The sequence below is a fragment of the Panthera uncia genome, chromosome A2 (genome assembly GCF_023721935.1).
Source record: "Panthera uncia isolate 11264 chromosome A2, Puncia_PCG_1.0, whole genome shotgun sequence".
Classification (NCBI taxonomy): domain Eukaryota; kingdom Metazoa; phylum Chordata; class Mammalia; order Carnivora; family Felidae; genus Panthera; species Panthera uncia.
Genome location: NC_064816.1, coordinates 82,895,218 through 82,910,100, shown reverse-complemented (window position 1 = coordinate 82,910,100; position 14,883 = coordinate 82,895,218). Strand labels below are relative to the sequence as shown.

Sequence of the window (14,883 nt, the reverse complement as noted above, 5' to 3'; positions counted from 1 at the left end):
CATTTATAGCAGATGAGAGGAAGTGTCTCAGCACCTCAGTCTCTTGCCACATAGGAGTCAGGAGGGCCAGAATTTGCTTCCTACGGCCACGATGATATGGAGAGTCTTCACTTTCATTTCTCCAACACGGTACAGAGTTAAGGTTGCCAAAGTACTGTCGAACGAGTGAGGTGTGGCTCCCTCTGTTGGTCGGGAGACCCCAAAAATCTGCTGTACAAAGTCGAAGTAGGATTGAGGCAGGGGACAGCTGATTGATCAGCTAAAGGAAGAAGGAATCCAGCTGATACTTCCTTTTTATTAATTCTGACCCCCTCATTATAAAAACATTTAACTATTTTTATACAATTACGCCTCCTAATTTTCTTTTAGTACCGAGTTAACCTTAACCAAAATTTATTCCTATCGAAGAACACCGGAACACAAAATTTGGGCTGGTTTAGCGTGACTTGTCCTTTATTCCTAAGAATTGTCTTTTATCCCAATCCCTTTAAGATTGATCTGATTTCAGCCTGATTTAGTGTAACATAGCTACACACATCTTATATATTTTCACGTAGCAGAAGAGATAGCTATAAATGAATCTGATAGGAAAAAGAATTATGACTCCACCAGATTAGGATTTGCCTCTAGCTTATATTTAAAATGATTCCTGAGCCATTCTGAAACTCTAAACAAAAGCCACGGTAAAGCAGATCACTGTAATTTTCTCTAAGAAGGCATGAAGAACTGAGAGTGGAAAAAAATGTTTATGTATGGTTGTACAAATTAAATGTTCTGTGAATGTTTGCTGCTTATTTTAGTATCATAGTGCCACATAAGTTGTGCTGGTTGAAAAATTAAATGCAGTTACAGTTTCCCCAAATCCTGATACCCTACACAGATTTATGCTTATTAAAGTGGATCAGTTGAGCTTTTCTGTTAGGTAAAATAAGGGAATAATGGAATATGCTTGCTATCAATTCAAAGCTTAGGATTTGGGTAAGTGTATTTATAAAAAGAAATGCATCTAAGCCAAAAGCTGTATCACATATGTTAGTGAAGAAGAAATTTTGTTGTAAGGCAGGGGGTGTAATCAGGTGCACATTCCATTAAGGTCTTGTTCTCTTACTAAATCACGACAAATGTCTAAGAACACATTTGATTAAGTACTTAAAGTTTTGTTGTTTTTCTATTAAAAAGTCACACTTTGGTTTCCTTTTCATGTATTTATTTTTTTAAGTTTATTTATTTATTTGGAAAGAGAGAGAGAGAGGATGGGAGGGGCAGAAAGAGAGGGAGAGAGAGAGACAATCCCAAGCAGGCTCTGTACTGTCAGCCCAGAGCTCAACCCAGAGCTGGAACCCAAGAATGGTGAGTTCATGACCTCAGCTGAAACCAAGAGTCAGATGCTTAACCAACTGAGCCACCCAGGTGCTCCTCCTTTGCATTTATATTCTGACCCTGTAAGAAATGAACATTGTATAAAAGACCATTTTAAAAGTAGGGTTAGAAAATACCCAGTTACAATGAGAATGGTTGTTGTATGTGCAGTATTATTTTATGACTAAGGTTTTTCTTTTCAGTTTACTGAATACAAGAAATCATTTTTGGGGATCTCATATCTTCTGAGTCTAGAAAGCCTTGTGCAGATACATAAAATTTAAAAAAAAGCTTTGCAATACACATTTTCAATAAGTTTTAGAAGCAAAATAGAGTTTCTAAATGAAAAGTAATAGGATTTTATATAAGATACAGTATCATAACAAAAGGAAAAACATTTGGAAATTCTCAAATAAACTTAGATTTTCTTCACTTGAAATTTGATGTAATTTCACCTTGTTTTCTACATTTCAATTTTGTAAATATAAGTAAGGAGTTGGCAGAAATAAAGTCTAAAATGAAGATAAACTTACTCAATATTTTATCTTTGGATGGAATCCACATTTCAGGTTGAAAATTGTCTCTGAAGTATAAATTATAGAGTTTGCAAGAAAGATCAATAAACTCGTAATTAGATCTGGGACTTGGGTGGATTCAAAAGATTCTCTTATGTTGTGTATGTGATGAATTCTGATTTTGTATTTTAACTTTGTTACAGAATTTATGCTGTAAGAAATGCTTCAGAAATTAGAACTTTTATGCATGTTAAGATTCTTTAGCTACTTAAATCTTTCTAGAAGAATTAAAGGGTAATTTTTAAAGTTCTGTTAATTGTAAATGAAATAAATTCAAACTCATGGCTTCATTCACTATTATGAATTATATGTTCTATCATTTATTAATATAGTCTTTGGTTTGTTTCATCTTCAGAGAGATCTTATTTTTTTTTTTTTAACTGTATTCAATCTTTTTTTGGGGTAAGAGAGGTGGAGAGAGACAGAATCTCAAAAAGGCTCTGCACTGCCAGCGCAGAGCCCAACACAGGGCTCAGACTCATGAACCTTGAAATCATGACCTGAGCTGAAACCAAGGATCAGGTGCTTAACTGACTGAGCCACCCAGGTGTCCCAGAGAGATGTCTTTTATAGAACTAAGGCACTCTTGATATATTTCTCAAACCAAAAAAAGGAGGCAGATTTTGCTCTAAATAAATTTGAGAAACAAAACAAGATGTGTTTTACTCTTGGAGATTTAGAACGTGCATTCATATACAGAGACTCTGAAGTCAAAAAGAGATGACTTTAATTAACTTTATTATTTATTCTAACGTCATAGGACCATAGAACATCTTGGAGATGGGGTGGGGTGAAGGGGTATATATATTTTAAGAGGCACTAATTTATTGAATTTTTGACTAACTTCCTTTGTTTTTAAATGTGCATCGTTTTTCTTTCTTTTTTTTTTTTTTTCCTAAAGTTTATTTATTTTGAGGGCGACAGAGACACTGTGAGTAGGGGAGGGACAGAAAGAGAGAGAGGGAGACAGAGAATCCGAAGCAGGCTCTTTGCTGTCAGCCCAGTGTGGGGCTTGAACTCACAAAACCATGAGATCATGACCTGAGCTGAAATCAAGAGTGGGATGTTTGAGCCACCCAAGCACCCCTTATTGTGTTTTCTTGTAATACAGTTTTAGAGTATCCATGTTTTAAATGTTAAAGAGACACAGAAAAATGTGTTTTTACATAGTGCTCAGGTTACTACTGAAGACATATGGAAGATGGATTTTTATCTTCAATCAGTTCAGGAGAAGAAAGGAAAAGGAAATCAGTATAAATGGATTATTCTGACATTGTATAGAACTAGTCTTGAAGCCTCAAGGAATGAAACTTTTAAATTCCTTGACAATCATTTTGTTCATTTTTTTTTCTTCCCATTTTCACTCTGTGATGCAATTTATGTCCATAATTTATAGTTATGGCATATTTCAGCATTATTGACGGCTGGCAGAAATGGGTGTATACATTTATTCTTCAAGAGTCAGTGCTGACCCACCACTTTGGTACAATAGCAAAGTGTTAGTTTGTTAGATAATCTCATTGCTTTGCCTAAGTATTTTTTTTTTAATTATTTATTTTTGAGAGAGAGAGAGAGTGAGAGAGAGGGAGGGAGGGAGGGAAGGAGGAGGGGCAGAAAGAGAAGGAGACACAGAATTGGAAGCAGGCTCCAGGCTCTGAGCTGTCAAGCCCAAAGCCTGATGTGGGGCTCAAACTTGCAAACCACGAGATCATGACCTGAGCCAAAGCTCCACGCTTAACTGACTGAGCCACCCAGGCGCCCCTGCTTTTGCTATCTGAATTCAATTATTCTTGATCCCTTTTCTGAACCTCATGAAGAAATTTCTGCCAATATTGAGTAGATGTGCTTTTCTTCGATCATTTCAACATGTGATATATGTATTTTTTAAAAGTCATGGTGTCAGCAAAGTATTAAGCCATATTCTTACATTTTTTTCTTGAATTATTCTCTACAATTTCATGATTTATGGGTGTGTGTGGGTGTATATATAACTTTTTTGCTTAATGAATTCTTCATTTTTTCTTGACAAATGGTTCTGACACCTCTACTGAGATACTTCATCCTCAATGCAAGATGTACTATTAAATATCACTGATATAGTATTTTAATATGTTTTTCAAAATATTGGCTAATCTTTATGCATCTTTGTGGAGTGTATTGTGAAAAGAATTCCATGAGGGGTTTATTATTTAAAATATGCACAAAATGTATTCAGAACTTGATCCAGTATATTTTTACATTTTTACTGAAATCAGTAAAGCACTCTTCTTTTCTTTTCTTTTTTTTTATAGAGCAATGAAGTTGTCTACTACAATGCAAAGGATGATCTTGATGTGAGTATTGGAAGTTTTACATTATATTCCAAGGTAAACTGAATTATGCTTGGATGACTGGCTTTACAGTACAAGCTGACCTAGCACGTTGAGTTTTTCAGAAAACGATCTATAGCATAAACGGAACTACTGGTGTGACCCAATGAGGTAATGATGAGTTGTAGTGCTTACGTCATCTCTAACAAATTATCGTTGGCATCTTCCTAGGTAGAAAAGCTATGTGTTTCTCTGGATCTGAGCTCTCACTGCACCCTGTCCAGACCTCAGCCCACAGCACTGACTGTGATACTCTACATCCCGTAGCGGTATGGAAGACAGAGGTTGGATCCCATCCATCTCTGTAAGCCTGGCGCTTATTACCAGGGTTACTAGGCAGGTCTCCTCTGACCTGAACTGCCCTTACCAGGGGGGCCACTTATTTCACATACAATGTGAATGACCTCCTGGAAGCTGTACAACAACTGGCCTTACCTGGCCAATCTTTTAAGCATAGTAGGTGTTCAGGAAGCCTTTTTAAATAAATGACTGTAATGTACATAGTCCAATGATTTTCAAACATGGATTATTTTAGCACAAATAAGTTACTTCTAACTTATGATTATGGTGGAAGCATTTGCAAAATAGCCAACAATTCGATCCTTAAACTCATTTAAATTCTCATATATTTGAGAAATATCTCTATACTCTTAACATATTTATCCAACAATGTGCATTGAGGGCTTCTTATATTTTCAGTATTCTTCTGAGAGCTTAGGATATGTATCCATGAACAAGTCAAACAAATGTCAAATAACTGTTATTTGTTCTTCACACTCTTTTTATCTGACTCAAAAAATGCATTTCTATGCTTTTATTTAGAATTGTCTTCCAGAAAATAATTTAAAAACAAACACACACATAATAGATATGGTTTGTCTGAGATGCCACACACCTTTTCAGGTTGTAGGACCAACTGAACTGCTCAACACCATGGTTTATCGAACACTCTGAACAAAGTGGACTGTTTTCTCCATTTAATAAATGAAGAACTTGGAGTGTTTTAAAAAGTGTTTTCTTTTTACTAGACATAGGTGCTTTGCCAGTGCTAAATATCCTCTTACGGTAAATATATATAATTATGATTTCACATGTGTATATATATATATATATATATACATGAAATATATATATTTATATATGTGTATGATGTCATTTTAGTTAGGTAGGAGGTATATTAAGGACAAACCGATGGCTCATACAAAAAATTTTAATAGTTAATTGTTTGGTATCCAAGTGAGCATTATTTTTGTACATTTTATCTCACTGTTGGGATTAGTATTTGATATTTAAAAATTATGCAGTCATTAAAATATATATGCAAAATCCTTATCTTTCCTGGTAGGAAGTAAGAGCTACTACAGCACTAGTTACAGTTTTTGAAAACATTTAGTTTGTAAAAGTATAACAAAGATTTCATAAAAAGTAAAGCCAATGGATTAATATGTTGGATCCAACCTGCCGGTCAACAAAGAAGATACTGTTACTGATGAGCATAAGCTGAATGTTACCTAAAGATGATACTGATACTGCAAATATGTTTTTCTTTCCTCTAAACCGATTAAGTAAGTCATATTTTTGATGTCAGGTAAAATAGTTTTATTTAAGTAGGGTTTTCTTATTATTTAGAAAGTTATATTTTTTTTATTTAAAGTTTTTTTTTTTAACATTTATTTATTTTTGAGACAGGGAGAGACAGAGCATGAACGGGGGAGGGGCAGAGAGAGAGGGAGACACAGAATCGGAAGCAGGCTCTAGGCTCTGAGCCATTGGCCCAGAGCCCGACGCGGGGCTCGAACTCACGGACCGCAAGATCGTGACCTGAGCTGAAGTCGGACGCTTAACTGACTGAGCCACCCAGGCGCCCCGAAAGTTATATTTTTATTTTGTATAGTAAAAGCGAGTTTTCTTTGTTCAAGATTTTAACAATCATGTGCACAAATGTAGATACAACTGGGGCTCCTGGGTGGCTCAGTCAGTTAAGCATCCGACTTTGGCGCAGGTCATGATCTTGCAGTTCATGAGTTTGTGCCTTGCGTTGGGCTCTGTGCTGACAGCTTGGAGCCTGGAGCCTGCTTCGGATTCTGTGTCTCCCTCTCTCTCTCTGTTCCTCCCCCTCTTGCACTCTGTCTCTCTCAAAAATAAATAAAAAGGATTTTAGAAAATAAAAAAAAATGTAGATACAACTTTTTAGTAAGTACCATCCCAGTTAATATTAAGTTGCCCCACTGAATAGTACAATAGTATAATTCATAGTCTGCTTTCACTATGCTGCTAAGTTAGCAATGTGTCCATGATAAGTGGAACAGAGTACATGGGTTGTGTACTTGTAATACTTGAGCTGTGCTCTGTGCTTAGGTTTACATAATTTGCCTGCATAGATGTTTATTCATATATTAAAATAAAACTCCATGTAAGAGAGACAAGGATTAATACAAGTGAACCTATTGAACTTGTCATGTTTTTTGCCTTCTCCCATCCCAAAGAGTCTATACTGTTACCATAGGTTATAAATGTATCTATAAAAAAGATGCATTCTCTTTCTTGAACCAAGAGACGAGCTTTAGCAAGTTAAATCAAGACTCTCTAAACAGCAAAATATCAACTTGTAAATTTAAAACTTAAAAAAAAAATGATGCTCAGAAAAATATTAAAATGATGCTCAGAATTTCAAGAAACTATTTTCACTTCTTTATATATAAATAATGACAGTGCCAGAATAATTTGCAAAGAAAATTGTATAGGTGAAAGAGGGCTGAAACAGGAATCAGAGGGTTTGATTCACACTCCATTCCACCCCTAAAATTGTACTCACCCATACAGCTTTAAAATATATTAAAACTTCAACTATTTGCCTCTTGGGTAAGACATGCTACAGGTGATTAGGTGGTCCACAAATTTCATTACGGTTCAGAGTATTCCTGGAATACTGGCCACAGGGTCAAGTTTGCTAGAATTGTACTATTTCATGTAAATTTTTTGAAAATTTATTAAGAACTGTAGAATAATTTCATTTTATACTTCACTAAAACTTTTTATTGGGGAATTTCAAAGTGCTTTAGATATGAAAATATTATTACTCTTGTAAACCCTTAGACACTGAATAAAATGAACCACATTTAATGATTAGTGTATTGGTTTGGCTGTTCTAGAGAGACCTAAAGTAAAAGTGGCTACAGGAAGACAAAAGTTCATTCTTCTCTCATGTGAACATCTGGAGGTAAGGCCTAATGTGTCAGGTCTCAGTCTTCCAGGCCCCCAGGTCCTTTTCTCAAGTTTTCTTCTCTCTTCAGTTCAGTGTAGCTTTTCCATGTTGTGATCCAAGGCTGCTGCTTCAATATATATACAGTGATTTTCGCCTTCTAGATAACAGAAAGGAGGCAAGTGTCAATAGAGGACATGCCCTTTGCCTTTAAGGGTATGTTTGGAAATTGTACACATCGCTTTTATTTGTATCTGATGTCCACAGCTTAGGGACTAGCCTGGCCGAGTTGAATCAGGATGTAGAATAGAATCCTCCCCCAACATAGGCACGCACCCAAACAAAATATGGGGTTCTATTACTAAAGAGAGAGTAGAGAGAACACTAATTGGGAAATAATTAGCAGCTTATGAACATACCTTCAGTTTGCTCATCTTGACGAATTGAAGTTAATTCCAAAATTCCACTCACTTATCTGAGTGACTTCTATCACTTAAAGATAGTCAAAGTCTCCAACTTGGAACTGAGGAGAAAATTCTTTTTACAGTTAAAATGAATATAAAGTGATATGCTGTACTATTTTTTAGTCCTCCCGCATGCATGCGTTTTGATCACCACAATCAAATTGTTTTCTGTAAGGGAAATACTTATTATCTTACAGTGAAAGAAGTTAAGAAATGTAAGCAAATGTTGCACTTTGATATTCCACTTCTGCTTTTTAGTAGTTACACATTTTTTTTGAAGATTTTTGCTGATCTGTTGAAATCGGATGGTGTAATTTACAAACCTTACCAAAAGTTTTGCAATGTAGGTGGATTTAATTGACTCTGATACTCACAACTTTATACAAACAGTGCTTGATATTTTATATATCAAATGTTCACAAATCATAATGCCATCTCATTGTTTTGGTTCAAATTGGCTCACCATCCCTGTTCTTTGTCCTGTTTTTTTTTTTATGTACTGATTTAATTGTGTGTAGTATTTTTATTGCTCAAACTCAGAAAGCCACATTCATTATTAAAATCTGGTGATTGGAAATTGTAGAATGTGAGTTTTATCATCACACACATCAGCTAATATCTAATGAACAAAGGAACTAATTAGAATAGTAAATATTGAGACGTTATCCATTAAATAAATTTGTCCTCATTTATTTGAATGGTAACACAAATGTTTGAAAGCTAAATAGAGTTTCTCTTTTAAATGTTGTGCCTCCTGAAGGAGACTAAAGGATTCTAAATTCTGAGCCTGTGGTTATTATTTTTAACTTTTCCTCCGGTTCTGCGTTAGTGGGAGAGGATTTATTTTTCTGTCACCGTGCCTAGTGGGATGGTGGTCATTTTCTCCATTTTATACCGCTCACATCCATCATTTCGTTTCCATGCCCATGACAATGATATGATTTTAGACATTTTTCTCAAACATTTAAGAGCTATTAAAATGGTTTTACATTTTATATTATGCTTCTAAATTATCCATATCCCTTTAATAATATTACACATTATTAATATATAAATATTTCTAAAATATTGCATCCCTAATTCTCTGCTCATTGTCGAGATATTCACATCAGTTATTATTGCCTTTGGTATTTAAGACACTCATGAAACTTTAAGTTTTTTTTTTTTTTTAATGTTTATTTATTTTGAGAGAGAGCATGTGTGGGGGAGAGGCCAGAAAGAGGGAGAGAGAATCCTTAGCAGACTCTGCATTGTCAGCACTGAACCCAAAGCAGGGCTCAGTCCCACAAACCATGAGATTATGATCTGAGCTAACATCAAGAGTCTGACCCTTAACCAACCGAGCCACCCAGGTACCCCACCACAGATGAAGCTTTACTAGTTCTTTGCTAAGCTGTTATGAATTTTGTGAAGAATTGTGGGCACTTTCCTCTTGGAGGCACAGCCCGTCTTTATAAATTATTCCCTTGGTGTCTCTCCATAGAGTGTAACTTCCTGGAGGGCAGCTCTTGTACTCACAGCAGGTGACAGAGCTCTTACAGTAACCAGCACATAGTAATCACTCAGTGAGGGATTTTTCTGAACAAGTTGGTGAATCAAAGTTCTAAAAGAATCTTCACTTGACACAAATACGAACTGGATGAAGAATACCAGAGTCATAATTATATACAGTAAAACCTTGGTTTGTGAGCATAATTCGTTCTGGAAACATACCTGTAACCCAAAGCACTTGTATATCAAAGCGGATTTCAAGAACCATTGGCTCAGTTACAATCATGTAACGTTCGGTGTCACATACTACTCGTATGGCAAGATATCACTAGTATCTCAAGTTAAAATTTACTAGAAATGTTTGATCGCCTTGCAGATCACTCGCACAACAGGTCACTTGCAGTCCAAGGTTTTACTGCATCTCCTATTTCTATGCTCCATACTTCATGTCATGTTTAAGGATGCCCTTTCACCACCACCCCGGGTTTCAGCCAAGACCTGTGTGAGTCTCTGTGATGTGAAGGACTGGAATTGAAAGTCTCTGAAGAAAACACTTGCCCTTCACAAACGCATACTGTTGACCAGAAACCATAGCATACGTTCTATGTCATTATTTGTTTTTAAGTTACAACTGTGACAGAAGCCAGAGCAAATGCTTGGAAAGAAATCTGTACCATTTTACTGTTTCCTAATCCTGAGACGAGAAAGGTCTTTCTTCATTTAAAACCAATCAAATAGAAACCAGGCAGTGGAGGAATAATATGAAAAGATCAAGAACAGTACAGTAGAAATACTGTAGGGTTAAAGATCCAGAGGACATTTTTCCTCTGAGATATTTCAGATACTTCATAGAAGAAAAACATTAAATGTATGCTTAATGTCTCCAAAGAAAGAACCAGTGAACTGTGACCAATAGACTGACATAAAATTATCAGAATCAAAACTGCTAAAATAAAAATTCCATTGGAAGAAATAACAGATTTGACAATGCAAGTTATCCAACAATGATTCACAGAGGAAGCAGGCAACACTCCCAGAATGTCAAAAAGGTTAGAAAATTATGGAAGGAAAAATAACACATGGAAGACAGTATGCAGAGATGTAAATCCTAAGTCATGTGTTCCAATAGATCAAGTCAAAGCATATGCATTAGAGACAATAAAAAAAGGTTTAATGGAAGCAAGTATTCAGGTATGCAAAGAGATCTGTATGTAATTGTAGACTTGAAAGGCTACAGTGTTTCTTTCGTTAGAGGAGAGAATATATTAACATTAGCTAGGACACTGGACCCAGGAATATTTTTTAGCAAAGATTTTTAAAGGATTTAGGCAAGATTTTCAGAAGTCAAGAACTTTTATACTGAAAACTGGCACAGGGATATTCAAGAGAAGATTTCTAGTAGGCATCAAAGTATTTAGTTGGCCTGGAATACTTTTATGCTTAGCCTATGAGTAGACTTTGAAAACAAGTGTCCAAAATTTCCCCAGCCAAGTGTAAAGCTACAGGTGTCACAAAGCCAGATTCACCTACAGGTATGTTTCGGTATGCTGGCACAATGTTAAAATCAAAGAGAGTCTGAATATTTTGGGGTGTGATACATTCTTCAGTTTGCCACAGTCCCGCTTCCCCCTGTTGTTTAACTCCCAGCCTGCTTTATCTGTGTACGCAACATAAAAAATAAAAATGTACAGGGTAGAATCCTTAGCGTACCAACATATAAGGGAAGGTGCAGGCAGCATTTGAGAGTATAGAATATGAGTAGCTGGAAATGAAGGAGTGCTTTCAAAAGATACATAAAACATACAAAGAAGGCCATCAATTGAGTATATGTGGGATTCAAGATTAAATTGGGAATCTCCTGTTTCCTGTTATTCTTCCATGTTTATTATTCTGGTCTATCACCACTTAGGATTTGAATACAGAGAATGATATATTCAAGTGTAGTCTATTGATTTTGTTTATTATAATGATGATACATGGCCTCAGTTAAAGGGAAAATAAGCATTCAAAGGTGATCAAGTATTCCTTTGGAATACAACCTTTCAAGTGGCTACATCTGAATTGGTCAGTTTGTGGGGAGCTATTGTGTTATAAGCTTTTCTTTTCTTTTTTTTTTTTAAATGTTTATTTAATTTTGAGAGAGAGACAGAGTGTGAGCAGGGGAGGATGAGAGAGAGAGGGAGACACAGAATCTGAAGCAGGCTCCACGCTCTGAGCTGTCAGCACAGAGCCCGACGCGGGGCTCGAACTCACGAACTGTGAGATCATGACCTGAGCTGAAGTCGGACACTTAACCAAATGAGCCACTCAGGCGCCCCAAGCTTGTCAAGTACTGTGATATGAAACAATTCCTCACAGGCATTTTATACTTTCTATACTCCTTTACTTTGATCAGTGGTATTTATATTCATTGGTGGGCTTAAAAATAAATACTTAGTGTCAGCCAGATTTAGCTAAAGCAGTAGCTGAAGTAAAGGGGAAAATTAACGTCCCTTCAGATTGTGTAGTATGATAAAAAATTATGACTATAGTTGTTTAAACAAATTTTCCAATTGAAACTTAAAATTGCTGGTGTAACTGGGCTAAATTAAATTATTTGGTAAGCCACAGTTCCATGGAAGAATGTAAGGCACATAGCCTTCCTTGAAATTTAAGACAGTCATTCCTGTATCCAGTGTGCTACTTAATGTTAACATATCCTCTCCTCTAACTACCTGATGACAATATCCTACAATTTTTCTAATCAGATACTAAGTATTCTTTAAAAGCCAACTCAAGTACTACTTTCTCTTGAAGACTTCCTTGCTTTTTCTAGGAAGCAAATGGTATTTCCTTCCTGTGTATGTTCTAAACAAGTTGTTACTCATAATCTGGTTTTATACCTTACCCTACAGCATTTGTATACAGGGACAGTATTTTCTAATTAAGCTTTTAGTAACTTGAGGTAAGGATCTTATTCAGTTTCTCTCTAGCAATAGTAATAATTTGGAGTAATTGTTGAGATAATGAAAATGTTGAGATAATGTTTGGGTAGGTGTTTATGTGTTTCGATACTCCTATTACTTGCATAGCATTTGTAAGGACATGTTTACTTTTTAAAGTGCTGCTCTAGGGGCGCCTGGATGGCTCAGTCGGTTAAGCGTCCGACTTCGGCTCAGGTCATGATCTCACGGTCTGTGAGTTCGAGCCCTGCGTCGGGCTCTGTGCTGACAGCTCAGAGCCTGGAGCCCGTTTCAGATTCTGTGTCTCCCTCTCTCTCTGACCCTCCCCCATTCATGCTCTGTCTCTCTCTGTCTCAAAAATAAATAAACGTTAAAAAAAAATTTTTTTTTTAAAGTGCTGCTCTATTTGCATAGTAGTTGAGAAATCTCCCGCAAGCATGGCAGAAGTGAAAATGTTTGTTTTGTGTCAAGGTTGGTGGAAACAAGTTAAGAGGGGAATGGCAAAGCTGGCCTTGACTGTGGACATTGTTTTCTCATACTCTCTCATCCACCCCTTCCTCTCTTGGTCCCTGAAACAGTCATGAGGACTAAGAGTAATGTCAGCACAATGTAGTTTCCCCCATGTGGAAAACTGATTCACAATGGGAATGAATAGCGGAGTTAGAGTATTTGTTTGCAGTTACTACAAGTGCCATAAGAATCATGATTTTTGGTTCCACGTCTGGGCAGATCTGATATGCTAAGTGACTGTGAATCTCCGTGAAACGTGAAATCAGGCTTACTGTATTTACTCTCTCAGACTAAAGTTCTGTCTGATTCTGCATATAATTAGGAGAAATAATAGTTTTTGAATTTCATTTCCAAAGAGGTGATAGCATTAAAATGGGTATTTTTTCGATGTGGGATTGTTTTTTAACTTTTTACCAGGAACAGAAAAATAAATACATAGAAGACAGAATAGTATAATACCTCCATAATCATTATCATCTATTATTTGCTTAACTATTTTATGGTAAATTAGAGATAGGACATTTCACTCCAAGGTACTTCGTTTGCAACTCCTTTCTCCCCTTTTCATGATGACAAAGGACACATGTATAATCACTGTACACACTGATGCACAGAGGAGATAGTAGAGTGTGGTAGGTAAGAGGTTGTATCCTGGAGTGCCACTTCTTGGGTTTGAATCCCAGCTCTGCCAGTTTCTACCTGGGTGGTATTGGCGGTCATATCATCTCTCTGTGTTTCACTCTCTTGGCCTGTAAAATAAAGGTAATAGAATATCTACTTCACCCAGTTACTGTGAAAGTTAGTTAACACATACAAAGCATGTAGAATTTTCCCATCTTAGAGTAGGCAATCCAGGAATGCTAATGAGTAGGATTTTTAAAAACTGATAATTATTAATATGATTGTAATAAAGTCAAGGTTTATTTGAAATGATTGTAGCTCTAAGTGGAGCCTGTTTGTATGTATGTATTTGTTCACTAGTATTTGTGTAAAATATGTAAGACAGTGCACAAGAAAATAAAATTCAGAGTAGAATCTTTAAAAAAAAACATTTATTTATTTTATTTTTTTGGAGGGGGGGAGCATGCTTCTGCATGCAAGTGGGGGAGGGGCAGAGGGAGAGGGAGGAAAGAATCTTATGCACACTCCATGCAAACCAGAGAGCCCTGTGAGGGGTTTGATCTCACAACGCTGACATCATGAGCTGAGCTGAAGTCAAGAGTCAGAAACTTAACTGACTGGGTCACCCAGGTGCCCCTCAAAAAACCTTTAAAAAATGTGAACACAGTGCAGAAATTTGTCTTCATCTCATTGTAGGTTTGTTACAACCAGATTTGAAAGGAAAATTAAATGTCGAAAATATTTTTTACAAGACTACAAATGCAACAATTTTTTAGGAAATTTCACATTCATGTTCTCCTTACATTTGAAATTTATTGAGGTTCTTAGTTTAGGTTTTAGAGACATCTGTCCCAACAAATTCTTAAATTCCCTGAAGGTTAGTGCAGCAGATTCCCCGGAAGGCTTGAGTTGTACCAGCAAGCTGCAATTTTCTTAATTCCCAGAGCAAGTAAAAAGAAGGCAGATCATTACAAACCCTTATTAACCTAATTCCAAGATCTATGTTTTTGACTAAAATCCAAATGAAGTAAGTTCAAACCAAAATTCCCAAGTCGACAAATTGAGTTGATTTATTTGCTACATTTCATTGTATTGATCATGTTAAAAATCTGACCTGTCTGCGACATTTGTCTAGTCTCCTGAGTTCCCTTGCATATTTATGTTGCTATTTATTTTCTTAGAATCTTGTCTCCATTAAAATTAATTCCAACAGAATGTCCTATCTAAATGTCATTTTAAAAGTCCAGTCTTGCATGATTTTATTTTATTGTAGACAGATAAATGTGATTCTAGAATGAGCTAGTAGAGGTATGCATTAAACAGCAAGGAAATCTATTCTGATTATTAAAG

The 14,883-nt window shown here is 36.1% G+C and overlaps 1 protein-coding gene across 7 annotated transcripts in view; it reads left to right on the top strand.

Moving 5' to 3' along the window:
* CACNA2D1 (calcium voltage-gated channel auxiliary subunit alpha2delta 1) overlaps positions 1-14,883 on the top strand; it is a 499,724-nt gene that overhangs the window by 297,261 nt on the left and 187,580 nt on the right. For all 7 annotated transcript variants that reach the window (XM_049641359.1, XM_049641358.1, XM_049641361.1 and 4 more), the window contains one exon: positions 4,226-4,267. In XM_049641359.1, coding sequence (XP_049497316.1) covers positions 4,226-4,267 — 42 coding nt within the window. The remainder of the gene's footprint in view (positions 1-4,225; positions 4,268-14,883) is intronic.